The 27,631-nt window shown below is 40.8% G+C and overlaps 1 protein-coding gene across 1 annotated transcript; it reads left to right on the forward strand.

Annotated features, from left to right (window-relative positions):
* Positions 1–1,083: 1,083 nt before the first annotated feature.
* Positions 1,084–27,254, forward strand: snap25a (synaptosome associated protein 25a). Its single transcript, XM_026319466.1, has 8 exons — positions 1,084–1,268; positions 12,909–13,052; positions 14,644–14,685; positions 17,873–17,921; positions 20,430–20,547; positions 24,931–25,050; positions 26,045–26,189; positions 26,920–27,254. Exons 2-8 carry the CDS (start codon positions 12,981–12,983, stop codon positions 26,986–26,988), a joined length of 615 nt encoding a protein of 204 aa, XP_026175251.1. The 5' UTR covers positions 1,084–1,268; positions 12,909–12,980; the 3' UTR covers positions 26,989–27,254.
* Positions 27,255–27,631: the final 377 nt, after the last annotated feature.

Here is a 27,631-nt window from a genome sequence, read left to right on the forward strand (position 1 = left end):
TTATCATTAATTTAGGAGACAGGTTCGCTTCAGAGCAATTGAAGACACATTTGTTACTGTGCCAAGCAGAGGCAGCGCCTGGAGAAGACAGGGGGGGCATCCCCATGTCGCTGAGTCCACAGACGATTCAATGTGAGTGTGCTGCTAAAACATCAAGCCAATTTCATTTTCTGTGTTTCGCTCAGTAATTGTTTCCTGGTTTCTCTATCCTGAGAGTGGCCCTCAGTACCAAGCCCACTGGTCTCACAAATATAATATCCCTAACATTAATATAGGCTCTACTGTATATAGGTTTGAAGAGAGACTGTATAATTAACTGAAATAGCTGTGCATTGATTATTTTTTTAGATAAAAGTTAAGCTCTGTGGCACAGAATAAATAATCTTTGTCAGGCTTTAAATACACAATACTAGTTAAAAGGGTAAATCCATTGTTTTGTTCTTTTTGTCGGTTTGTTATAAATAAGAAATTCTGATTAGCCTGTCATCCTTCTTATTTAAAAGCTCAAAGGTGAAGAATGTAGGCATGGACCAATCTGTGCTTAACTAAATATTTAGAACATATTTTCATCTTTGTCTTCCTGTAAAACTAACTAAAGAAGACTAAATGGTGCCCGGGTTGCCTCGTTTATAAACTATCTTTGGTTATCACACACAGTGAAACTGTGATGCAACATTATTCATCTCTAAGTCAGATCGCTCTCATTTAAAAAGTGTTAGTTTCCCTGCACTATGTGGTCCTCTGTAATGAAACTGCACCAGCTGAACATGCTGAAGCTTAAACAAATAACCATGAAGTGATGACCACCAGCCTCAAGTAGCAGGTCTGTATTAATACACAAACAACAAATGTATGAATGTATGTCATGAATAATGGATGTCCAGTCTATGGTATATCAGACATGTCTGTGGCGGGATGAGAAACACAAAGCGGCAGCGTGTCAAAGCATTTAAAATATTCAGTTATTCTCCGTGCAGCTGTCCATTATAAGAGCCATTTTCTGAGGTCTCTCTCTCTCTCTCTCTCTCTCTCTCTCTCTCTCTCTGACAGATATCTATTAAAAGCTGCTGCTGACGTCAAAAGTGTCCGCCATCTTTGACTGGAGCTGCGCTGCTTTCTCCCCATTGAAGAAGAAGTGAGGAGGAATCAGGAGACGCGCAGTGCCTTTGCAGCATCCCAGTCATATACAGAGGCTCTGCCATCGGTTAGCTGTTGATATACAGACATTTCCTCCCATACTGACGGCGGGCCACCGACAACAGGCGCAGGTAAGACGGTGGACATGTTCTACTGCTTTTTCTTTTTACCATTTCTCTCTGCTAAACCGGTTGTTGTTCATTGAGGCAGCAGATGTTTGTTATTTGTGAAACGTGAGTCTGCTTTCCGCCAATGCAAACGCCCATTCGCTTTTCCTCTGGTTTGGGAATGTACTCTGCAGCACTGTTAGTGGGAAGAAGTGGGTAAAAGAAGGAAAGAAAGGCAATGAATGCGATCCGTGACCTCCCGGGTGGTAAATCTCAAACGCGCAGTGGATTGCTGAGTGGATAGATGCGCTGCGCTATAATGCGTACATTCACTGTGGGCGTTTTCAGCGCTGTGAGCACCTTGGACAGCGCCAGAGAAGGGAAAACCCAGCGGGGACGTGAAACGAATGGCTCAGCGGATCGATTTTGTGTCCAAATGCCGCATTGTAAAGGGGGAGGAGAGGATGTTTTAGCCACAGGTCTCCCAGTCGTTTCTGAGGGGACTGTTTTCTTCAAAATAAGCGTCGTGGCTGACCGTGCGCCTCGTCCCCCACCTCCAAGCTGCTAGATGCAGCAGGTACGGACAAGGCACGAGTCGATCTGTCGCACACACGTCAGCCAGAAACATCCCAAACACCAAGCCCGCAGGTTTGAAAAGGGGCGTCAGGGTGATTGCGGTGGATCTGGTTTAATTGAGGGAATGTCATGTAGGCTAATAGTATACTGCGCCATGGTGAAGTCGGTGGGAGGAGGGTAGCAGATATAAACAGGAGGGAGGGAGGAGGGTGAGGCATGATCCAGCTCCAGAAATGCGACGCTTCTTTTTATTGCTTTTTTCACGCATTGTCTTCGCATTACAGGCGGCCGTGCCACATTTGCGCAACATGAAGGCAGCTCGAATATAGTCTTCGGTGGGAGGGTGGCTTTCAGGCGAGAAATGGGGGAGATGAGTCCCGGGAAGGACCGCGGTACTACCCGCACTATGACACCCAACCCACCCCCCTTCTCCTCCTACTCACCCTCAGTATCCCATCCATCCAGCCAGGAGTCTCCGCGTGGAGACGCACATCACTGTCAGTGAGCCGCTCACGCTCTGTCTGTCTATCACGCACGGCGCACAGGGATGCGTGCTAGCAAGTGTGTGCCAGTTTTAGTGTGCTGCATTTATGATGCAGGGCATGTGTGCTATTGATCCCCCATGTGACCTTATGAGCTGTGTTTAAAAAGTGGCCTGGAGCAGTGGAGACCTCTCTCCTCCCCCTGCACTCTCTGTCAGTCATATATTGTCTTATGAGCATTGATTTTCCAAATTCCATTCCAAATTTCATGAACTGATCAAACATGTCTCTTGGATATATGAGGGGCTGGTGGTGACAGAAATAATTGATGTCCCATTTATTTATTTGTTTGTTGTGGTGAATTAATGCCCTGCGCCTGTGATGGATGATGCACATCACATATCACCAGGGCTGAGAGGTACAGGATGTAGACGTAGACGCATGATTTTTAGTTATCTCAAGGTTTAATGATGCAGAAGCTCAGATATTAGGGTCATGTTGATCTCTGACGCATCTGAAATTATTTTATATTACCACATGGTCACTGACAGATATTGTCACTTGAGCAACAATCGAAAGTTTCCCACATCACAGGAACTCTTGCAATGGCCACATTAACATATTACATTAACCAAAAGATGTGACCATATTGTGTTATGCAGCTTGTACTGTTTGGACTGCAGAGAGGGTGAAAGAGGTAGAAGCACGGAGGGGGGTGTAGGTGGTGGTGGGAGGGGGTGTCAGGCCTGTGCTGCACACACTGTGATGGGGCTTCTCTCTGGATAAATAGTGACTCACAACACTGTCACCATGCGGTGATTGTTTCAGAGAAACACCCTGGCCGTTGTTCTTTTCACAGGGGCAGTTTTACGCCTGCCTCTATTGTACTGCTCTGAAATGGAGCTTAAGTATGTTGATTGATGCTGCTGGATACTGAGCTGGCTGGCTGCGCATTGCGTTTTTCTTTCCTTTTTCTCTGCAGGTACAGATCATGTTTATTTCTTCTATCTAGCAGCTCATGTTCTCCTAATCTTTCTGATTCATGCTCTCAGTTTTAAGATTCAAGTGTTAATGAAACCATAATTCTACAAAAAGCCAGAGAAAGGCAGGCCAGTATCTTTTTCTCTTATGGTTAGAAACGTCCTTTTCAGGCCCAATCTAAGCGTTCAACTCAAATCTACGCATGTATAAGCAATTATAAACACAAATCTCATGCTGCAGCCTCAAAACCTTGTCACACTGCTCACATTTGACAGTCTCAGTTAGATCTCCTGTAGCCAGTCTGAGTGATGTTTTGGTATTTTTCTCGTCTCTGAACAAGATGACTGTTACTGCTGACCGGACACTGAGACAGAAAGCGTAAGATTTGATCTCAAGGTTTGAAAAAATATACATTTTCCATCTGCTACCCAATATTTTTATACAAGAAGATAATCTGTTGGTGCTGGTAGGCCTTCACATATCAGCTTCACTTTTGGCTTATCTTTTACACAGAGTTGAGAGTAAACATCATGTGTCATTCCTCTTAATGTCTGACAGCCCATTGATGCTAGGTGCATAGTACAATACAATACATAGGGGTCTGAATCCAGCCTAGAGCTAGAGATACAAACTGACTGTAATTCTGTATTGAGGTACCCATAGAGAAGTCCTCATAAGACTTAGGCCTACTTCCTATTTTGTGAAGTTCTCTGGATGGGGACTGTGAGCTCAAAGCCTCTGCGGCACACAGCAGTTCTGGTTCTAACTGCACGACAGACAAACTCTCCTTATACTTTCAGCAGAACGTCTTCTGCTGTTGTTGCAAGCACAATTTTGAGATATCCTTGTGGTGGTCAAGTATGGTGTTTTTTCTTTCTGAATGTTATTTTTGAAGCCAATTCTGGGTTGACAGTCTATATATTATGCTAAGTAAGCCATGTAAACAAGCTAATGTGGCTCTGTCCAAGCATAACAGCATCTGCCCACCAGCATCCCTAAAATATTGTATTTGTTAGACCCGTACAAAAACTGAAGTTTAAAAAAGACACTGTGATTTCCAGGGGTTCTATAACCACAACTAAAACATGTTTTGTACTTATTATTGAATGAAATAAATCATGTTCACAAGTGCTGGAAGCTGGATGACATGAGTGTAGGCTGGATTTTGGACAGTCAAACTAGCTGTTTTCCAGATTCCAGTCTTTAAGCTTAGCTAACAAGCTAGTAATTAAAAAAACATAGAAGAGCACTGATTTGCGGGACAAAAACACCGTCTGAAGTCATATCTTAAAAGTGTGTGTGTGAGCTACATGTATGAGCGCCATAGCTAAGTGCCACTCAGCACCCATGGGACAAGCTCTCAATTTCGCAGAGACCCTCTGCATGTAAACAAACACAGAAACAAAATGGCTGCTGCTGAGGCTCCAGGGCTGTGGCAACACACGGAAACACTTCTCTCACCAAACCACATCCTAGAAACTCTGTTTTCATCACTAATATTATCTGGCTGTATTTTTCTTCACCATGACACAGCACTAATTTCTTGCTGTTAGTAGCTTTGTTTCGAAAGATCAATTGCTATTGGTTTTTATCTCTATTAATTTTTTGCCCAAGGTATTGAATGTAAATCTAAAATAAGTAAGGTCCGTACAGTTGTCTCGTTGCATTGTGTAGGGAGGCCTTACTAACGGAGGCAGATCTCAGATATGAGCATCACATTTGTCAAGAATCTTTTCAGTGCAGGCACAAAAGCCTGGTTTCTCTAAATTTAGTTTTATTTATCTTACCTCAGTTGCACCTTCTCACAGAAAGTGACAGTGACAGAAAGTTAATATTATCCCCTGAGTGATGCTCTCAGTTTTGAAGCCCTTCTAAAGTGAAAAGAAAAACCCACCTCAATTTTTCCTTTTAAGGGCACATTTATCAGGCAGTTATCTGTGTGGCCAATCCACCACACTGTCAGGTGCTGTCATCATTCTGCCATCTGTCCTGTCTCCCAGTCTCCCAGGGTTAGATTATTATTAATATTTGATTAATGAAAGGAGTTTAGGGAGAGAAAATGAAAGTGATTAGAAAAAGAAATGGGGAGTGAAAGTGACAGAGTATAAATATGAAAATGCCAAGGTAAATGAATGCCAGGTTGATTTATTTAAAGCAATAATGAGAATACTTGCAGTGTCAGGCATAAATTTCATATGCAGATGGTTATTGCTATTGATGGTATGTTTATATTTAACTGATTCTAAATATATATATATATATATATATATATAGTTTTTAGCAAATTACAAATAATATAATAGCTACACATATGAACTAATGCCCAGGAAAAAACATCACGTATGTGTGTGCATGTGTAAGATATGGTGCAGCATGCCTAAGTTTAACATCGTTTTCACCACAGCATTAGTCCTGGTTTTAGCAGTATCATATTGCAAACTATCCTTAGACAACAAATGCTTATATTTCCAGAATACAAGCATGTATAGACACTTTATCCCTGCATCAGTGAAGCATAAAGTCGGCAATTAATCTGCTCGAGTCAACATGAATACACCCTCCATTTTCTCCATTACATGGAATTGTGTGCTCAGGTGCAGGGACAATGTACTGTATCAGTCTTCTGCAAACATGACACTGTGCTGACTGTGGACACAAATTTCATTCAGACATCAGTGGAGTGTTACATGTAGGATTTTGGTGATGCTGTCACGGTAGGTCTGGCAGTGGAGCTGGGTAATTTATGATGCTGCAGTGCAGCTGACCAGGGTTGTTGATGCAGGTTAGCCCCTGCAATGCTTTCACCTGAGCCTTGTTTATGTATGTTTGGTAACAGCCTGGTGTGTAGAAGACAGATGGCATACACAGGATATTTGCTTGATAATTTCATATAACATTCATATTACTTTCTTATATAGTACACAGATATTATTACACCATTGCAGTGCAAAGACTGCATGGATGAAGGACATGATGGCATGCATGGTGTGATGTGTTATATATTATGCATCTGTTTGACTGTAAAGAATTAGTTGTTTGCTACATAGTTACCACCCAGGTTAAAATCTGTTAGTTTTCTCATATTTTGCAGTCAGTGCTAACACATTTTGTTGTGCTATTTAGAATGAACCCATAATGTGTTGGTATTAATGTATATGTACCATAAGGAAGTGTGAATGTGGTCCTGGCAAAGCACATCTGAAAATGTTTTGTCACCTCACCGGCACTGGTGCTCAGCATTGCCCCATGCAGCATCTACTGTAGGAATTAAAATGTGGCAGAATTCTTCTGATATTGACGTCTATGATGGCATACTGAATATATTTGGGATTTTGCTGTTCTTTGGGCCAAACATGCCATTTGGAGGCATCTCTCTATTGTTCTCTGGCATTTTTACACCAAGCAATTAACTGTTAATCAAGAAAAATGGTTGTTCATCTCTATCACCAAACGACAAAAGAAACAATTATTAGGCAAAAGCTTAATTTATGTCTGTGACGTTTTCATTTTAAGAGATTGAAAAAAAATTCCTATTTTCCAAAATGTAAATGTAAATTTAATTAAACAGATAATAACAAAAACTATTTTGGAGCTCTACAATAGCTTGGAGAGATAAAGAGGGCAGCAAAGATGTAATTTGATATTTAGACAATGAAAAAGTTCTGTCACATGGTATTCCTGAACCCCTGGGTACATCTAATTGCTTTTTAATGTCTTTTCTTTTATGACAGGCTTTAACGTGACAGGGATGTGGCCAGGCTACTAAGGCCCATGCACATGAATGAAACGGACACTAAGGTTGAAACTGAATGTATCCCATTGGATTCGAGAGAATCACTGATTGGAATTCTTTGCTATAGTCTTGCGTCATAATCCTCAACTGTACAGATAAACTACCTGTTCATTAAAACATCAGGAATCCTGCCTTTGTGCACTGCAGTTGTCTTGAACATTTTCTTCCTTGGATGCCATCTAACAAACAACATAAAAAGGCAGCATTTTTTATCCAGAGAGCCTTCCGATCTCGCCTGACATTTATTATGTCGTAAAACACGGAAGGTTGTGCTTCTAATTCACAACAGGCTGCAGAGGCCTGTATAGAAATTGCTTGGTTGATTGTTGGTCATAGGCCCATCTGTACCACCAACCTCCCAGCCTCCACCACCCCACCCTTTCTTAACCCATTCCACTTTGTCTTTGTTCAGCTTTACAGCAAGCATCAGCCCGTGAGCCCCCTTCCCTGTCATGTTTTGCATGTCAAATGTCATATCTCCACGGCCCTCCAGCGACCAAGACCTCATCTGTAATAGCTGTGCAGTAATAAATGCGGTTGTGGGTGATCTCATTGGTGGGCAAAGGATGAAACTAGAACCGCTTCACCCACAGAGGCCAAAGAGGTTGCTGTGAGATTGGGTCTAGAAGGTGCAGATCATATTTAGTGTGGTTTGCTATTTAGACTAAATTATGACCTTATATTATTCTCTTTTTCCCCCTGATTTGGTTGCTGTGTTCTTTCTGCTCTTCTCATCTTCACTCAGTAGCTTAAAATAAACACATCAGTGTTCTTGTCTTGTCTGCCCATATACTGTCTCCTCTCCTTTGCTCCGTTTCTTCCAAGGAGCCAGGAGCTGGCTGATAAGGAGCCATGCAGCTGAGTACCAGTAGGGAGCAGGATAGGGACGCAATCACCATTAAATCACTTTGTTATGGTTTAACTGTGGCCTACTATTAGATTATCTACTACTCTATTAGCAAATGCTCGTGTATGAACTGTAGGGTAGTTTTTACACAGGTCATCATGTGGCTTTCTCTCAAGCTGTTGAGAGTGAGTGCTCATTCACAAAAGATATTTACAAAAGTAGGTGTGTGTCTGGAAGGCCTTGTCAGCATTATCAGATCTTCATAATGTCTGTACCTGTAACTGTGTTATCGTGTAGCTCGCGTTCACTTTTTTTCCATGAGGTTGTAACACAGGAGCTTTTGAAGAAGGATCCTGTACCTGTAAGCACTGTTATGATCCTTCATCTCCTGCTCTTTAGTCATGAGCTTCTGAATTCAGATGGTTACAGTGGGGCCAGATGAATAAGTGATGGGGTCTTGGACTTCTCAGGTCAATAATGCATGGCATTCTTTCAATAGCGGGCAAATGGGATGTCACTTCAGCCCTTAATGCTAATTCCTCTGTGGAAAGAGAGCCACAGTTGTAGTGACACTTTGACTTGTTGTGTAATACTGTTGTTATTATTCAGGATCGGAGTAATTTCTGGGAGGGTAGTGCCAGCTTACTGTTTTTTTAAAAAAAAATCTTTTTTAAGGAGGAAGTGGCTAGAATTCTACCAGCGTTCATTGTTTCAGAGTTACCCTTTCATCTGTAGCCAAATGACAACTAACAATTAACTGTGTTTATAGCAAAAAAATGCCAATACCGTTTCATTTCAGTACCTTCTTTCTCTAGTTCTCTGTAAGGAGACCTAAGAGCCTACAAAGTGAAGGACAGTAGTAACCTTCATAATTAATAGTGGTTTTCTGTGACAAGATTTGTTTTTACAAGGGCAATTCATATCAATCTCTCATCTGTTACTGGTTTAACTGTGGCCAGCTGGCTTGATTTAAACTGCCCAGCCTCCAGATGACCTTTAAGTCCAGTTATTGGACTCTTAATATAGCTCTGAATTTAAAAATGAGCTGATAAAGTAGAGCAGAATCACAACACACAAAAGAAGTGCATATGTTCATCCTGGTCGGTTTGAGAGATATTTAAAAAAAATATCAATCACACTAGAGTGACGTCTCACGGTTAGTTTATATGTTGTGAATTTGTTTCCATCAGAGATGTGCCGTTCTGAAAGATAAAGGAAAAGGTATGGTGCAGACACAAAGATGAAGTGTCTGAAACTGAAACTGGAAAGCAAACAAAATGGCAGCCAACGCACATACACACATTTACACACACACACTCACACACACACACACAAGAAAAACACATATCCAAGCCTGTGTGAAACAGTGAAAAACAAAGATCTATTGTCTTTCTTGCAGCAAGAACAACAAAACGCTACAGTATCTCACCCTCTGCAGTATTCTGTCCCATATCAGTAAATTCATGTTAGACAGACATTATAGGCTATATAAAGGTTTCTAGGTTTGTGGCAATAATGGCACAAAATTCACAGATGTGTGAATATTGCACTGTAAAAAGGAGAAATAAGTGATCATTTTCAGCATTATGTAATACCTTTACTGAAGGAAAAAGACTTGTTCTGAGCCTAGGGTGAGGCACTTTTCTACAGTACAGTATTTGGTAACATGAGGTAATACGAGTTCATGTACCATGTGTTATGTACCATAGTTGAATGAATTTGGTGGTTGCAGGTGTGGTCTAGTCTGACATTAAAAAGTGCGGAGGAGGTATGAGTTATTAAAGGTGAGAAGAGGAACAGAAATGAGAAAATATTGAAGTCTAGCAGATGGTGGGAGCTGGTAATCTTCTCCAGGTAGACTGTGATTGCACAGGGTGTGAAATGTGAAATGTACCCAGGGGAGAGGGGCAAGGTGATTTTTAAGGAACTAAAATGCTGGCATCTTCATATTTTTTGTTATTGCCTCCATGACGATTACATGCAAGTTTCACTCGTGAGACAGAAAGATAGGCTGAGATGAGATAGAGCACAGTCTAGCACAATACACAAATGCCGGTATCAGCTATGTTTTACTGCGTAGCCAGTTAGTTGAAGTACTGCTGATGAATGTGCAGTGTGTGGGCCTTACTCCAATAATTGCCTTGAACCCTGTGATGACTGCCATTCAACTCATATATCACAGTTTACAGCTCCTTTTCTAGTGCCATAAATTAAATCATGCTGCTAATCAGCAAACCTCACTCTGCCACAGTCCTTTGGGCAACGTGGATGTAATATAGTGTGTGTATATGTCTATATACATAGGACAGTGCTGCAGATGGGTCTGTGTGTTTAGTGCTACAGCCAAGTGATGAGAAGTGAATAACCGTGGGCATGTCTGCTCCACCACACACCCCCTCCCCGCCCTTTGAGCTTTCCTGTTTGCGTTCTTTCTTACCTCCCTAAATGACTTCAGGTCAAAAGGTCACAGTGCTGGCTATATCCTGCCATAAATGTAAGTTTATGCATAATGACAGAGTGAAAGAAGCTCAGAGGCAAAAGGACGCGTGGTTGCAAGTCAACACATAGTCCAAGACACACAAAGGTTTGCTTAAACTGAACAGAGGAGATAAATGCACAGCAGCTTTTCCCTAAATCACAAAAGGGTATTTTTTAGCCACTTGTGTGACAGATGTTTGGTTACTTCACTATGTGTTAATTACATTACAGATTCAGTCAGTGTTTGCAGCATTCCTGCAATACATTAGTTTGTTTAGGATCACACATGACATGATTACTACAGTCTGGTTATAAGATAAATTGATTGCTGTTACTGATAAAATTAAGTAAGGATGTTTCTTTAGCAGGTACTCTTTTCAGTGGGCATCATAGTATTTACATAGTAAACCATAGTAGTTATGACTGGACAGCAGCAAAACACATTAGTATGGTTCAAAAAACTTGAATCTGCTGCAGTTATGGCTGTATATACATACAGTAATATGTTAAATTGTTGTAGGATTAGTGCTCAAAACATTATATTGTGAAGACAGTTCTGGCCAATGAGGTCCTGATTTGTCCAGTCAGAAGTTCATTATCGTCACCCCGACCGCAGACAGCCAAAGGACTTTCTATGAGTAATTTAAACATGAAGTGGGGCAGCCTGCTGGCTAAAACAAGGGTCACCAGTTTGAGTCTTGTTTTTGTTTCTCTCAAAGGCAGTTTGTGTCTGAATACATTAGATTTTTGGTGAAAACATCTGCACCGAAGCTTCACTTACTGTACTTTTCTGATAGATTCTGATGGTAGCCATGTCCCAGGGTCTTCATCAAATAGAACTGACAACTGATGGACCAATAAGTATAGTTAATCAGTTGTTATCTAGAGGCAGCTGTGGGATACAGTGGCAAGCTCTGGGAATTGTCACGTATTGTAAAGTGAATCTTGAGTCTGGAGTAATTTGCTATCAATATGTTTGAATGGGTCTCAAAGTTTAAAAGCCAACGCTAACAAGCAAGAAGGTATTATCAGTATTGGTTGTTGAATGGAAAATGAAATAACAAGCATTTACTTCTTTTTCATATTGCCTCTAAATGTTTACTCCTAATTTTTTGTAACTATGTACAGCTGTTCTTTCTGATCTGTCTCATGTACACATTCCATTGTGCAATAGCATTGCTCTTTAATATAATCTGTATATCATTTTGTAATCAGTTTTCGCAGTTTTATTTCATTTCATGTTAGGAAACAGTGAGGAACAGAAGGAGAGGACCCACGCACAGACACAGACAGACAGAGGCAATAAAATGCAGGTTTTGAAACAAGTACTGACAAATGTAAAATAAAAGGTCAATGTTCTGTTCAAACTTAATTGCCTATGTGTGGATACATAACTATCCAGGTAGGCAATGATGCCCTGTGTTCCTTGAGCAAGCTCTGCCGTTTGAATAGATGTAAGAGGAAGAGAAATGTGAGAAATCAGAGCAGGGACAGGTGGAATAAACATGGCAGTGGCATCATCATCACAGGGAAAGTCAAATAGTAAAGTAGCAGGATTACCTTGTAGACAGTGGTGGAAAAGAATTATATTAGATTGATAAGGGCTTTAAATAATTTGGCAAGTTAAAGTTGTAGGCTAGTTTGTACTAATGTCTTGTAGACGTATTTACTGATCATCTGCTGCATCTATGACAAACTGTTTTGTGATCATCTTCAGAGTTTGCTTTCATTAAACCTACATCTGAAGATGCCCAACTGTTTGGGTGGTGATTCTAGGATCTCATGACCTCTGGAGGGGAAGAAAGGATCACAGCTACAGGACTAACAGGCTGTTTATGGCTCTCTCTGGCTAATCCTCCAAAATCCCAGTCAGACCTGTGTGCCAGAGGCTGGCATTCCTGTGCAAACATCATTCCTTTTACCTTCCCATTCACGCCGCAACAAACAAACACTGCTACTGGAACCTCTTAATCCTCCATTATACTGCCTGCAACAGCAAACCGTCACTAGGGAGGCAGCAGCTCCCAACTGGCTACCTCTTGGTTTTGTTTGTTTCATTTTATGACTTTTATAAATATGATCCAATTTCATCTGGCCCATTTGTGGTTGCCACACGTTTTCTTGTGCTTGTTTTTATTCTCACCTCTGCAGAATACTTTTCATATTTTATACCTTTGGCTTTAGCTATTGCTGTTATCCTGAAGACCTTGGTTGTGAGTAATCCCTTAAATTCTGGGTCAACATCAGGACTTCTGGACCTGACGTTCCTTGGCAAACAATGGCTTTTACATGCATTTTACATGCATTTCCAAAATAACACTGCCACTGCTGCTTTTTGTCTGTGGCTGTTTTAGGTTTGAATCCTGCACATGATCGCTGCTACCTGTACATTCTTTGATGCAACAGGAAACGCTTCAACATAATCCAGTACCTGGAGACTAGTTATACCTCTCTGGGCACAGCTATCAATCCTAAAAGCTTTTTTCCATGTTTTGTCTCTCTTCCAGCCCTCCCCAGATTCCCACTAGAATTTTCTCATCCCTATTGGAGACCTTCTCCACCCCCCAAATCCAGCAGCCATGGCAGATGACGCAGACATGCGCAATGAGCTGTCAGACATGCAGCAACGTGCTGACCAGCTTGCTGATGAGGTAGGAAACCATTTGTTTGATCAAGATTTTATGACTTCTAATGTTACTGCACATTTATGCATACATACTCACAGACATTTCACTAGAGTACAGTCCTTTACATGAGAAGCACATGTACAGTGGAAAGACTAATAAATCTAATAATAGTTTTTACACAGCACCATGTTATAGTCTGCCTTGGGCTGTGTTTTAGTGTGTGTGAGTCAACCTGCATCTGACTTCTCATAACTATACATGGTAACATTGCGTATATATGTGCATCTATATGAGCATCAGAGTGCACATGACACAAATATACAAAACTGTACGTAGTGCATCTGTGTTCATGTGTAGGAATGTGCCACAGCTTCTGACTGTGATGTGTGTGTGTGTCAGACAGAATGAGAGTCTCAGTCATAGCCCAGAGCAGATCAGCCCACATCCCTCCAGCTTCACATGTGACTCACACTGGCACAGCTGAGCAGAATATTAAACACTCACACACACATGAACACAGGCCATGCACAAAATGGCGGCATCAGAATAACAGATTTTGCCTCAGTTGCACTGACTTACATGAACTCTCGGCTCCACAGAGTACAACAGAGCATGTAATGCCCATTTTAGATCAAACGATGTGAGAGCAAGTGCCAGTGCAAGTGTTTTGTTTTTTTGTTTTTTTGCAGCTTGACTTCAGATGAAAATAAGAAACACTGGTGAAATAAGAAAGATAAAAGACTGACTGATAAGACAGATGAGTTGAAACCATGAACAAGTAAAAGACCGGCGTTATAAAAAACAAAGGCCTCACAAATGCAGGCTGTATCATATTCGACTCCTTACCCAACCCCCTTTCTTCAACCCCCACCACTCCAGGGGATCAGCCGTGCTCGCAGCAAGCATAACAAGGCCAAGCTGTGTCATTGTAAGTAGGACTAGATATCACAGAGCGCCATCCCTGCCGAGTAGCTGCGGCTATCAAGCTGTGCTTCACAGCCTCGCACTTCATAATAGATGGAATGGGAACGTGCGGCTACATATCTGTCACCATGCAGGCTAATAAAAGGCATCCAACATTCAGAAAGGAAGGGACAGAGAAGAGAGGGGGGTCAGAAATCTTTTACTACAAGACAGCAGGAATTTTTACTGGCAGAGCTGGTATATTTTTGAGAAAATACTCACCTAGATGTCAAACGTGCCCAGAGTCAGCATTCAGTTGATCACTGAATTGATTTAGCTGCTAGAGTAAAAATAAGTTTCTTTTATATCAGGCACTGTCACTGCTGCTCTCACATTACTCATCATAACGTCAAAGTGCAGACTGTCACTGTGAGTTCACATCGAGTTCATGTCAATAAACATCAGATATTGATCCCCTTTGTGTCCCACTAATGGCTCAAATTGACTCCACTTTGTTGTAACACACACACTCACTTACCCTCAGTTCCATGCGCATGCATAGACACAAGTGGGTATGTTTATATGCCATTCACTCTGGATATTTTGTGATATACAGTACTTAAATTGATTGAATTTTATCTTTAACTGATTGAATTAGTCCAGTAACCTCATACTGAAACTAATCCAACCTGTTTTTTTTTTACTTGAACAGTCACTGGAGAGCACTCGTCGTATGTTGCAGCTGGTGGAAGAGGTAAGGAAAATTCAACTATGGCTCCTTGTTGGTGTAACAGTATAGTTTCAATAAGTAAATAAATGAATTCATAAAATCTGAGACAAAATATGACGCAGCAGGAAAAGAAAATGAATGAATGAAATGATACTGGAAGTCCATCATGCCTCAGCTATCCAGGAGAGGATGGTCTTTTCTAGCAGAAAGGAAGTATTTATTGAACTGAAACAGGGAGTTGTTGAAAAGAAAAACACAAGCAAAAAATAAAAATTTAAAATAAAAGCAAAACCAAAAAGTGCAAAAAGCAATTTGTGGTTTTAATGAAAGCTTTGAACCAGAGTATTTCTTTGTTCTGGCTAACCTGGCTTCCTTCATCTTTAGCTGAATTGCGCAGTATCTCTAGCTTTATATTAAAATGGACAGATGTGAGCGTGGTATCAACTGTCTTATATAATGCTTGAGATTGCAGTTACCAGTAGGCATATTTTCCAGAAAGTTGAACAATACTTGTTTAAATCTTTAACACCAGGGATCAAGTCTCATTTCTAGCTAAAAATACCTTTGGCAGATAAATCGCAGAAAAACTGCTGTTGGGTGAGGTGCTGATGTGAGGGGCTCCTACTTTCCTTGCTTTCTCAAACTACTGAATCCAAATTTTATATTGAGCTTTGCTCCGTTCTAAGTGCTTGAATCCATTAGTCATGTCAGGTAGGGCTGGGTGAGCTGTGAGGTGATGGTGTGAATAGCACATTATAGGAATAGCTAGAACTGTGAGTCCAAGAGAGAGAGGATACACACACACACACACACACACACACACACACACACACACACACACACACACACACACACGCACGCAGACAACCTGTACATTTTTATTTACTTCAATAACAATATTGCCAGTAAATAATCCTGTAATAAAGTGAGAGTGAAAGACAAGGAGAAAGAGAAACATAAAGCCTGGGAGTGACATGCCAACAAGGAGAAAGAGGGAAGCAGGGAATAAAAAGGACAGTGAAGGATACAAGAAGAGAAAAGGCGTGGACAGATGGGGGCTGGGGATTCTGACAGGCTCCCGGTTCAGATCACAAGGTCATATTGATCATCTGTTGGCAGAGCTCACCACACAGCTCCACCCTGAGACTGTACTCTAGTCAGGGAGGGCCTGAAGGAGAGACAGAGGAGAATGCTTCAGTTTAAAAGGTGGTCACAAACATGGAGGAAGGGACTCAATGAGATGGGATACGATGTTTGGAAGATGTAATCAGACAAATGGCAAGCATGAAGCTGTACATCCTGCATTGTAAATAACCTTCCCTGTTCAGTTGCATTCATGGTATCACAGTAATTTTTACCTCATGAGACTAAGCAGAATGATGGGTTGCCAAATAGCAATGGCATCATAGCCATAATATCACAGTAATCTCCAAACTACATACATACCTTTTACATGGAATTTTTGAATGCACCAGTAAAATAGTAGGTCATACATGGTAACTCTTATTACATTTTAAAGTACAAAATAAAGGACCTCATTAAATTAATTAAATTATCATTTACTAACTTAGGTCATTTCCCAGTTTGTTTCATCAAGACGATGCTGCACTAACAGGCTGTTGGTAGTTTCCCTTCCTCTTTACTAAAAGTGTGTTTTGTAAAGGATGTTTATGTTCATCCCCAACATACTGAAAGGGTAATGTTTTGGAACAGTGCACAAGGGTTAAACCTTAACTTTAGACAACTGATTGTTATCAAAGATAAAAACCCATCACTTGAGATATATGAAAATCTTGCAGATTTGCAGCCAGAATTTCTAGATCATTGTGTTGGATTTGAATAAGCAGTATTCAATGACCTGACTGCAGTCCTGTATAGGATCATGGTTGATTACTCCCAGAAGTTTCCCCAGGGACACATTTGGGCTACTTTGGGATTCCTCTTTGGTGGAGGCTTGTTGAATTGCCGCATAATTTGTACAGCAGAGCTTCCTTATGGCTCCCCTCTCGCCTCTCAAACCTCAATGTGGCTTTCCTCTCAAACTGCTGAGGAGGCAAGGAGTATGTGTGTAATGGTGTGTATATGTGTGTTGGTGCATTCAAGAGCATCTGTGGGTGTACAGCGACACACTATAATCTTATTTGTAGCGTGCTATCAAGCTGAGCCAGGTGCCTCATCTCAACGTGGCGGTGCTGCATTGCTAAGAAGCAGAGAGGAAGAAGAGTTGCATATAAGTGAATGTCGTTCTTCATGTACCCTCTTTCTACCTGCATCGAAACCTGTAGCCAACCAGCCTATCACTGACTAATAGCTTTACTGCTGAATGCTCATGGAGGCTCAGCTGTTCAGCTATTTCACAGTCAGGGCTGAATTAAAATGAAACTTGAAAGCTGCAGGAAAACAGACATTTTGAATTTGGATCAGAAATGGTCTTAACTCCAGGTCACAAGCAAAGCAGCGCATGGTCTGAAGGTCTATCAGCTGCTGACTCTTACACAGAGTAAAGTAATTTCACTGGCAGGGTTTTTGCTTTAATGACAACTCTCCTAGCTGTCAGTGTTATTGTTACTCTCCTGGGGACTGTTTCTGTGTTTACTGTTTAGGTGAAATAGCCAAATGACTGTTGCTCCTTCTGATCAATAGTAGCTTATGCCCTAATGCTGGGTGGAGGATTGGAGCATTAACACCAATATTCCAGGGAATGTTGCTGTTAAATCAGTCACTGTTTGGAATTTGGCCCTTTTTTAGTGATTAATATCATGAATTAAATTTTTGAAAAACATGTGGGTCCTCATGTTGCAAATATGTAATTTTCTACCTTTGTTCAAGATCTGTGCTGTTTATCAACATTAGCTATGGAGCAGATTAGTTTGGCATTTTGAGAAATATTGGCGTTCTTGAACAGAGTTAGGTGAGAAAATTGAAACCACAATGATGTCTTCATGATGAATGTGAAACTATTCTTTAATAATAACTTTACTGTGAAAGTGCAATATGGCCTGTTGACTCCTGAGAAAAAGGTTCATTCAAAGACATGCAGAAGGGACGGCAGCTGCCCTCCCTCTGCCAGCTCCATGTTCAATAGTCTGCTGCCAGGGTGCGATGTAATCGAACAATGCTTTTGTTTCATCCTCATTACTGACCTATATTTGATTTTATGTTTCCTCCCTCCTTCACCCATCCTTTCTACCTGCCTGTCCATGGGGAGTAGAGCAAAGATGCCGGCATCAGGACCTTGGTCATGCTGGATGAGCAGGGAGGTAAGTCTGCAGGAGGGGAGCTGGGAGTTTAGTCACAACACTTAGGTACTGGATTAATAACTAGATAGATACTGTTTTCAAATTCACCAAAGATGCTATAATGATTCCATATTTAGAAAAACAATAGGTTAGGATTGTATTCACATACTAGCAGCACTATGAAAAAAACATCAATTACAGTATAAACAGCAAAGATGATGTTTATAGTATAAAAACAGTTGTGAATGGATGAAATGTTTCATATGCAGTTGCTTGTTTTCATTTAAATGCATTTCCAAACTAATTCATTTTTTCTTTCTTTTTTGTTTGTTTTTTTTCTTGAGTAATGATGTTTTTGTTTGGGTTTTCATTTAACACATGGTTTGATTTACCAATGGTGCCAGTTTAACACAGGGGAATCTCCTTTCAGCTTACTTTAACCTTTGTTTCCTTTGGCTAACTTTTTTTTTTCCTCTTTTGGATTACCCAAGTGCTTATGATTTGCCAGCAGCTTTTTTATTTTCATTTGCTAACACAGACAGCAAAAGGAAATCATGAAAGTGCCAAAGCATTAACAGAGGAATATTTAATCCCAGCTGCTGCTGTGCCAAAACCCTACAGCTCAACATCAAAATAATTTATGTCTTGTCCTTAATCCAGTTGAGTTAACAGGTTTGTCCCTGTAGTTGCCTGTGGCAGGATGTTAAAACGCTACAATTGCAGAAATGGTATCATAGACTTTTTACAATTTACCATAAAATGTACAGCTAATGAGCCTTAATGCCAAATAAGTAGCAGTAGAAATACCACTGCTGTATAAATACGCCTTATTATATGGCTCTGGTTAAAGGTCACTTCTTGAGTAATTACAGTTGGCCAACCCATATTTAGCCTTTACCTGTAAAAACTACTGGAATGATACATTTTCAAACAGGTCTGAGACCGTCTGAACAGAACCTGGCACCCTGCTTACAGTGGTGTAAAAACGCAAGAGGTGGATAAGAAAAACGATCGATTTAGCTGGTAAAGACAAAATATTCAATCACTTCTCTATCAACCCATACACTGCTTTGTACAATCCCTGGTTAGATGCAACTTAATAATGAAAAACACATTGTTTTACCAAACAGTTAATACTGGCAGTCTGAAAGTATGAACAGATATACTATATATTACTTTGCTCTAAGGAAGACATGGGCACTCAGCTCTATCATTGGCTGGAAGGGATTTAAAACAATTTATACAATACACCAATCCTGTACAAGAGCCTTAACTGCACCAAAGGTGTTGGGGCTGAATCCTGTATCCCTCCTCAGCAGGGCCTGTTGACCCTGAAGGCTTAGCTGCCCTCTGACCCTTTTATTGACATTTGTGCATCCTGAGGCCTGTGCTCCCATTGCACTTCATACTGGAGAAAACAAAGAGTACAGAGTTTTGCTTTATATGAAATACAACTGATCATTCTTTCTAAATAACCACTCTTTATTGAGGGCAGCATGTTCAGTGCCATTACCCCACATCACTTTAATAGCATCGACTCACCATGGATCATTTCTCGGTTGAATATATTAACATAAATGCATGTCAGCCAGGGATTATACAAATGTGTCAAAATATATGAAGTAGCTTCTCAGTCCATATTTAACTGTGCCTCACCCTTTCACACTCTGCCTGCACGTCTTTATTCACAATCAGAATGAAAATTCTTTGTGCTGTGGAACAGTCACCAACCCACCATCCACCATATCTGCATGACAGAGACGCTCATAAACCAGGATGCTTTCCTTACTCTGTCACCTTGTCAGATTGTTGTCCCGAAGACAGTCTTTATGCTAAGCTAACCTGACCTCTGCCTCTAGCTTTATATATATATAGCATACAGACACAAATGCGGTATTGATTTTTTCTTAGCTAGAAAGCAGTCAGTATGTATATGTTGAAAAATTTCTATTTTTAACCCGATTCCCCAATTGCACTGTCATTATTTTATTTTTATTTTTTTTTGTGCCTTTTATACCATTTTTTGGCCAAACAATTCAGTACGTTGTCTTCTCCCACCAAATCAATACACTTAGTAGAAACTTAATTCAGACTAAATCTCTCACCCTGACACATACAAGCACATACACACGGCTCATCGTAACTCATATTCCTGTCAATAAAATTCATTCCACTACTGTCATCCCTTTGTCCTGACCAGAGCAACTCGATCGTGTTGAAGATGGCATGAACCATATCAACCAAGACATGAAGGAAGCCGAGAAAAATTTAAAAGATTTAGGGAAATGCTGTGGGCTTTTCATATGTCCATGTAACAAGTAGGTACTGACAATGTGCCCCAAAGGTTCTTTACATATGTGGTGGCGTCCAGTTTTTCCTCTTTTTTTTATTTTCGTTTTATTTTCTTTTGTCACAGTGAGTGTCTGAAGTTGTTGTCTTCTCTCCTTTGTCCTCTCTTTCTCTCTCTCTTCCTCCCTCTCTCTTCTCGTGCTTCGTTCTGTGGGGGATAAATGACTTGTGTTTAATCAGAGCAACTGGAGCGCATCGAGGAGGGAATGGACCAAATCAATAAGGACATGAAGGATGCAGAAAAGAATTTGAACGATCTAGGGAAATTCTGTGGTCTTTGCTCCTGTCCATGTAACAAGTAGGTGCTGCTTGCCTGCCTGCCTGCCTGCCTTTCAAAATAAAAGTAAATATCTAAGAAATCAAAAAATAACAGAGGTAGAAGTGACATCATAATGGCCATCAGCCAATAGCCCGCTCTGCTCCAGCTCCAAATAAACACTGACTCTGCCCCCTTCACAGCCATATGAGGAGACACATGAGGCCATGACGTGCTTTAAAATGCTTTCTCTCTCACACACACACACTTGAAGTCAAACTGAAATTTGAATTCTCTTGAATTGGTTTTTTGGCATGGTAGTGCAGCTGTTTGCATAACTTTCCATTTTTCACCACAGAATAAAGCATGTTCTGAACACAGTTGTGGAAACAGTGTCTACACTTCAGGCTTCTTAGTGGCAGCAGTTGAATGTTGGTGCTAGTTAGCCCTAGCCTTGTTAACATAAGCATTCATTCCCACTAGATGTCCACAGTAACTCAGTAATGGCCAGCAGGCAGTGCACGCTCCACAGATGGGACCAAGCAACAACTGACAGCATCAGCCCACAGCTGGCTATCTGCCTGTGTGACTGATGTCATAAAACAAGCCATTTTAGTGTCTGTCTAAACAGATACTGCAGCAATCAAATTATCACTACTAACACTTTTGTTTAGTAACACAAACTCACGTCCCTGATACTAATGCACTCACAGCAGAAAACGAAATGAAATGTTTTCCTTTTTTAATAACTACAATTACAGTATATACACAGTATATACTGATGTTTTAGCAAAAAATAATTTTAATTTCAGTTTGACTTTTATGCAGATTCAGACAATATATGCAGACACACACTGTAGATAACTACATACAGTACATGCAGCAGCCTTGGGTTCTTTTAGCACCTTCTCCAATGGATTGACCTCCAGTACAGTATCCCAGTTCTGGCAAGCATCCCATAGTCCATTAGTCTGGCCTCTGGAAAGTAGCACTGGTATAATTAACATATAGTGTATATAGTATAATTAATAATATACTTTGCACATTTTACCCAAACATCTGTATCTCTGTCCTGCTGCACAGGCGAATCAGATGAGCTTGTGAGACCCAAACTATCTAAAGTCAAGCTCACAAAGTCCAGTCCTCCAAATTCACTCTCCTCCACTCAGCCAAGGCCATAAGTCATCAATAAGTGCCTCTCCTAACGCCCTTCTAACAAGTGCCCTTCTCCAAGTGCCCTATTTTCTAAGCTTCCACTTCAAACACCTTTAAAATGGGAGTCATATACATGCAGGTGTAGCCATTGTAGAAGTCCTCTTGTAACATTTGCACTGTCTCCTCCTGAAGAGAACTGATTTATGCAAAGTGATGGGAAGAGGGGACTTCTATAATGATATCACTCTAGCTGTTGGACGTCTCAACTGTAAAACCACTTAGATTCAACTAAAAGAGCATGGCCGGGCCTCCCGAAGCATCTTGGCACTCAGACTATTTTATGTGTTGACTTCAGCTGGAAATTCAGTGATCTTGGTCCCAAAATGGCTTTGGTCAGCCTGGTTCAGGACTGTTTGACACTTCTCCTCATGTGCATGATCTCTACCACCACCACCACACCACTCTAACATCCAGTAGATCCTCACCTTTTTGCAGGGCAACAAGACGTTTTTGTTTCCCCCGAGCACACCCTTCCCCCCACCACCATTTTTGAACCACCAAGCGCCAATGACATGGAATGACTGGCGAGCATGACCCTTTGAATGCTCATGCATGTGTGACGATGCAACTCATAACAGCAATGCTACACATGATGATGCTAAGATCATGATGCTGATATTAACAATGAAGGTGATGCTGATGATGTTGATGGTGATGTTGAACACATCTTTTGATGTTTTATTTACTGTGAACAGTACAAAGCCCAGGGGCCTTTTTTCTGCTGCAATGGTCAGCTCTGGTATTGAGGGCTTTTAGGTAACCAGGGAATAAACAACACATTTCATGTGTCTCATATTGAAAAGAACAGAAAGAAAAAAAAAAAAGGATTAAATAAGGATGAAAAAAAGAGAATGTGACAGATAGATAGAAGGATGAAAAGACAGCTTGACATGATCAGAGGACAAAGAAAACAGCCATAGTTCATATTGCTGCTAGGAGATAGAAACTGGGTTAGGACACATGCGCAGTGAGATGTTTTCAGGGATGCAGTCATGTTTGTTCTGTGAAATGGGCTCATCGTGCGTCTGCGCATCTACTCTATGATACGCTCGTCTTTACACCACATGGGGATCCAGCTCACTGCTGCCTTGTTTTTCCTGTCTGATCCTGCTGCAGTTTCTCTGCAGGGCCACCACTCCTGCAGAGTGCTGCGCTAAATTAGCCTTTATCTTGGGCTGGTTGTTCAACATTTCTGTTCACTAAGCTCCCTCTCCCATGGGGAAATCGCTCACATGTAGGTTAGCCATGACACATAACAGCAGGATAGCCTGCTGGGAAGTCGAGTCAAAATGAATGCATATATAAATGTATGCTAGAAGAACAAAACAAAGCACATTTCTCTCAGAATTATTTCACTACTCAGAAAGTGAGACCGCTGCTCACTCTGTTTGTTAATCCCTTCACTGTGCAGGCTGTCGGTCAGAATTAGCTGACTGCTGGGTTTTTGGTGCTTAAGGCTTTCAGACTGTCTGCATGCCACTCTGAGTGGCTTTTGATGGGTGGGTAGCTCAACTTTCAGGTCACTCAGGAAATGAATTAGAGCGAATGAGTTGAGCTTTATCTTGGGATCCACAATACTCACAGAATCTAATCAGATCATCTCAGTTCAGTCTCAGCAGAGCCGATTAGATAAGTGCATTAGATTCATTCTGAGACTGAAGGGAAGCAAACTGTAAAAGAGAACAAGCTGGATATCCAATAATGGAAAGCAAGAGTGAAGAAAACAAACGACTATACATACAATATAGAGGACCAAAAATAAATTCCATAAAGAAGAGAACAGCAAAGTAGGTAGAAAAAGAAAGGACTCAGAGAAAGGTAGCATGCGTGTTTACCACACTGGTGTGTGTCAGCAGGGACAGGGAGCTAAGCGATGCCTTGCCTCAGTCTGTTTCTATAAATAAAAGCAGTGTAGGAGGCTGAGCCATTACCATCCCTGATACAGCAAGAATCCTATCCACACAGCGCTCCTGGTTTATACAAAACTTAGCAAATGACGCTACGACACGGGCAAAGAAACAGCCGAGCGTTGTTAAATGGGTGTATGTATAGATATGTGATCAATTACTCAAGAACATCAGTGTTAAACTGCTTTACAGATGAAAGATGTCCAGACATCAAAAGTGCCTTAAAATCCTGGAGATACAAATACAATAAGACAGCAACTAAAGGAATAACAACAAACCTCTGTTACCTTCCTCTTTACCCCGACTCTTTGTGCCAAAACAGACGCTGAATCTGATGGTGTGATGTTTTGACAGGCGGAGTGAGGTGACATTTACACAGCTACACAGCTAATCTGTGCCTGCATATCGTGTTAGCAGAGCTGTATTTGTCTACATACAAGCTACTTTTGAGAGCAGAAGCAGGTACAAATGTCGGTTGAAGGACGTGTTAGTGTTAAAGTGCTGCTAGCTGAACATCCCAGGCTTGTCCAGAGATGTGACCCTGGATGAAAAGCAGTGGCGTTTGAAAAACACAAGGGAAAATCTGAGGGTAGGGGTGGTTCACCAAAGTGTTATTCTCTGTTGACTCCCTCCAGTTTCTTGTTTTGTTTCCTTTTGTCGTTTCGCAGTTTGTTCTCCGCATTAATCGTCGTCCCTCCTGATGATGTGACAGTCCTGTACACTCTGTGTTGTGTGTCTGCCAGAAGCTCGTCTTCTCTGTTTTCTGTCACACTGGGACATTTTAACTGTGGGAGTGGGGGAGGGGCTTATCATTGAAACAATACAGAAGTGCCAGTAGGATGGTTACCAAAAAAGCTTTCTGAATGCAGCTATGAAAATGCATGCTTAGATTATATCGAACACACAGATGTGACTTAGCATACTACTCTTGCCTGAATCTGAACTGTATGTTATATACCTATAAGATATAACATCACATACATTACTATTGTGTAACAGCAGAATGAGCCTGCACCTACCAAACCCAGTCTACCAACCAGTCCATGCCTGCTATGCTTTGCTTGATTTGACCTAGTCCCCACCATATATTTATGTGCCGGATGCATGAAATGAAGTAACACCTTTGTGTCAGCTGATCACACCACACACTGACATATACATGTTGCGGTACCTCAAATCCAAGGCTTTTGCTGTAGATCTGACTAGTGGGAAGCCAGCCTGGTTGAGGTAAATGATGAATCACTTCAGTCAAACCTTTGAGTAACTGTCCCTCTTCGACCTCCCTGTCGCTGCCGGCGGCCAGGATGAAGAGCGGAGCCAGCAAGGCCTGGGGGAACAACCAAGATGGGGTGGTGGCTAGCCAGCCCGCCCGCGTGGTGGATGAGCGTGAACAGATGGCCATCAGCGGAGGCTTCATCCGCAGGTAAAAAGAGAGATTTAGGCTTATGCATCAAAATACCTAAAGCTTCAAATGAACATGTAACAGAAAAGGAGATGAAGAGTGATTAAAGAAACTGTTCATTTTGGGAAATGTCTTGCTCTGTATGTGTTTAGTCCTGAGATGTTTATAGTACCACTAGAGACTAGACACTAGAGAAAGCTGGAGTTAAATGGAAAAGGTTAGAGGCTGTTATTTGTCTCAGGTAATACGAGACAGAGACAGAAACTGTGTTTTCAGCAGCCTTTTATCATTAAGTCATTTTCAGAAAGCCAGTTTGATGCTGATGCCAGTTGTCACAAACATTCATTTCAATTAACCACCTTGGGTTTATCAACATACATTTTATTGCCTGTTGTTTTAAACATTGTTTACCAACCTGGTGTCAAAAACAAAATCTGTTGGAGGTGAATAATCAGTATCTTAATAAAATATATATTTGATATTTACTTTTATAAAGTTTATTATTATATTTTTATTTACACATATCTGCAGCTAATTTATTTTAATTTATTGTTTATTGGACCGCTGTAATATGTGAACAGATGTAACCTATGTTGTTTCTAATAAGAACAAAATGCTGCTTGGAGCTTATATTGTTCTATGAATTGAATTGGAACAAAATAATATACCAGCTTTTTCAAGGCCATTTCTTTCCCTAATGAAATATTGTTGCTGACCTTATATTGTAATTTGGGATGTAGGGCATTCAGAATACAATTTTAACAAGCATACGTTTGTATCAAGTATTTAAATCAGCAAAACTGATATAAACTGCTGTGTAGGGGGAATCCATCCCCTTCTGTCCAGGCGCCTAGTCTGAGGTCAGACTCTGCTCACAAAAGATCAGAGGTGAAATGTAGATGAAAGAGCAGGAGCGACTTCCTGAACCTGCTCAATATGGCAGTACTGGTTTGTGAGGGCTGGTGTTAAATGCTGACATCATGATATTAAAATCCAAACTTGTGTGCATGTTTAGGGTAACAGACGATGCCCGGGAAAATGAGATGGATGAGAACCTGGAGCAGGTGGGTGGCATTATCGGTAACCTGCGCCACATGGCCCTGGACATGGGCAACGAGATCGACACCCAGAACCGCCAGATCGACAGGATCATGGAGAAGGTACGCACACACAGCACAAGCTTTCCCAGCATCTTTTGGTGATGTCATGGAAAGATTTCAAAAACAATGCACAGATCTTGCAGTTCTATGTTAAAAACTTATATGGAGCAAAATGTGGAGATAATAATAAAAATAATTAAAAAAAAACACTATTAAGAACAATCCACCAAATAAGACATGAAATTTGGAAATAACATTAAAGCAAGAAAACAAACATCTCATCTCATAATTTCAGGTCAGGTCTCTTGAAGTCCTTAGAGCATTACTTTTGTAAAATGTAGCTCACAGAAAAACTCTGTTTTTAAATGGACATGAAAATTGATCTGCCAGTCACAAGCAGTACAGTCACTTCTATATTTTTATAGAACTGCAGGATTTTCTTGCATCACTTAAATATCAATCCCTGGGGGAAGGAAATGTGCAGCCACAAGCAAATACAGATCAAATCAGGACGTAGCAACTTTGTGTTAAGATTTGAGTTTGGAGTAGACAGATCTTAATTATTATTACCACATTTATATGACCATGCATTCTTGTGTCTGTAGCATTTATGGTGTATTTCTCAATCTGTAGTGAGTTGGTACTGAATGACTTTAGTGTCTGCAGTGGTAATTACTGCCCTGTATAAGTTTGTCCTGGACACTTCTTAAGACTTCTAAATTATTTATGTCTACAAACACAGTCTCTGATATTCTTCTCTGTTTCTTCTCTTCTCCTTTCCTTCATCCAGGCTGATTCCAACAAGACCAGGATTGACGAGGCCAACCAGCGCGCCACAAAGATGCTGGGCAGTGGCTAAACGCCCTGATCCCAGAGCGTGATCGTCCTGGCGTCCCGCGCCACACATCGACAGGCGCTGACATGCTTTTATCATGGTATTGACCTTCTAGGTTTGCACACATGCACATATCACCTCCCCTCCCCATTGTAAATGTTGTTCTGTGTATCGTCTGTCCAGCTTTTTCAAGATGATTGTCCTCGTAAAAAGATGATTTCTTATACTCCGTATATCATTCTTTCCAAAGGTTGTATATAGTGCTGACTCGATGGCTCTCTAGCTCACCTGTGAAGTTTTTATTCTCTTTATCAAAATATATATATATCATATATTATTATATATCATATTATATATATATATATATATATATATATATATATATATATATATATACATATATATATATATATAAAAGTACACTGCTCTGGATGACACGTATATAATAGGAATGCTACAAGCTGTTTGTTTATTCTTCTTCCTTTTCAGTATCTCAGTATTGTCTTAGTAAAACTGTCATTCCATTTAGGCTACTGTCATGCTCCTTATTTTGGTGTCGTCCTGACAAAAAGGGAGAAGACTGAACATTAGTAAAGATTTACTAAGCAACAGTACAGTTGAATGGGATTGCAAAGAGCACTTACAATCATTAAGGCAGTTGTTGGTA

This window comes from Mastacembelus armatus, chromosome 24 (genome assembly GCF_900324485.2).
Source record: "Mastacembelus armatus chromosome 24, fMasArm1.2, whole genome shotgun sequence".
NCBI classification, from domain to species: Eukaryota; Metazoa; Chordata; class Actinopteri; order Synbranchiformes; family Mastacembelidae; genus Mastacembelus; species Mastacembelus armatus.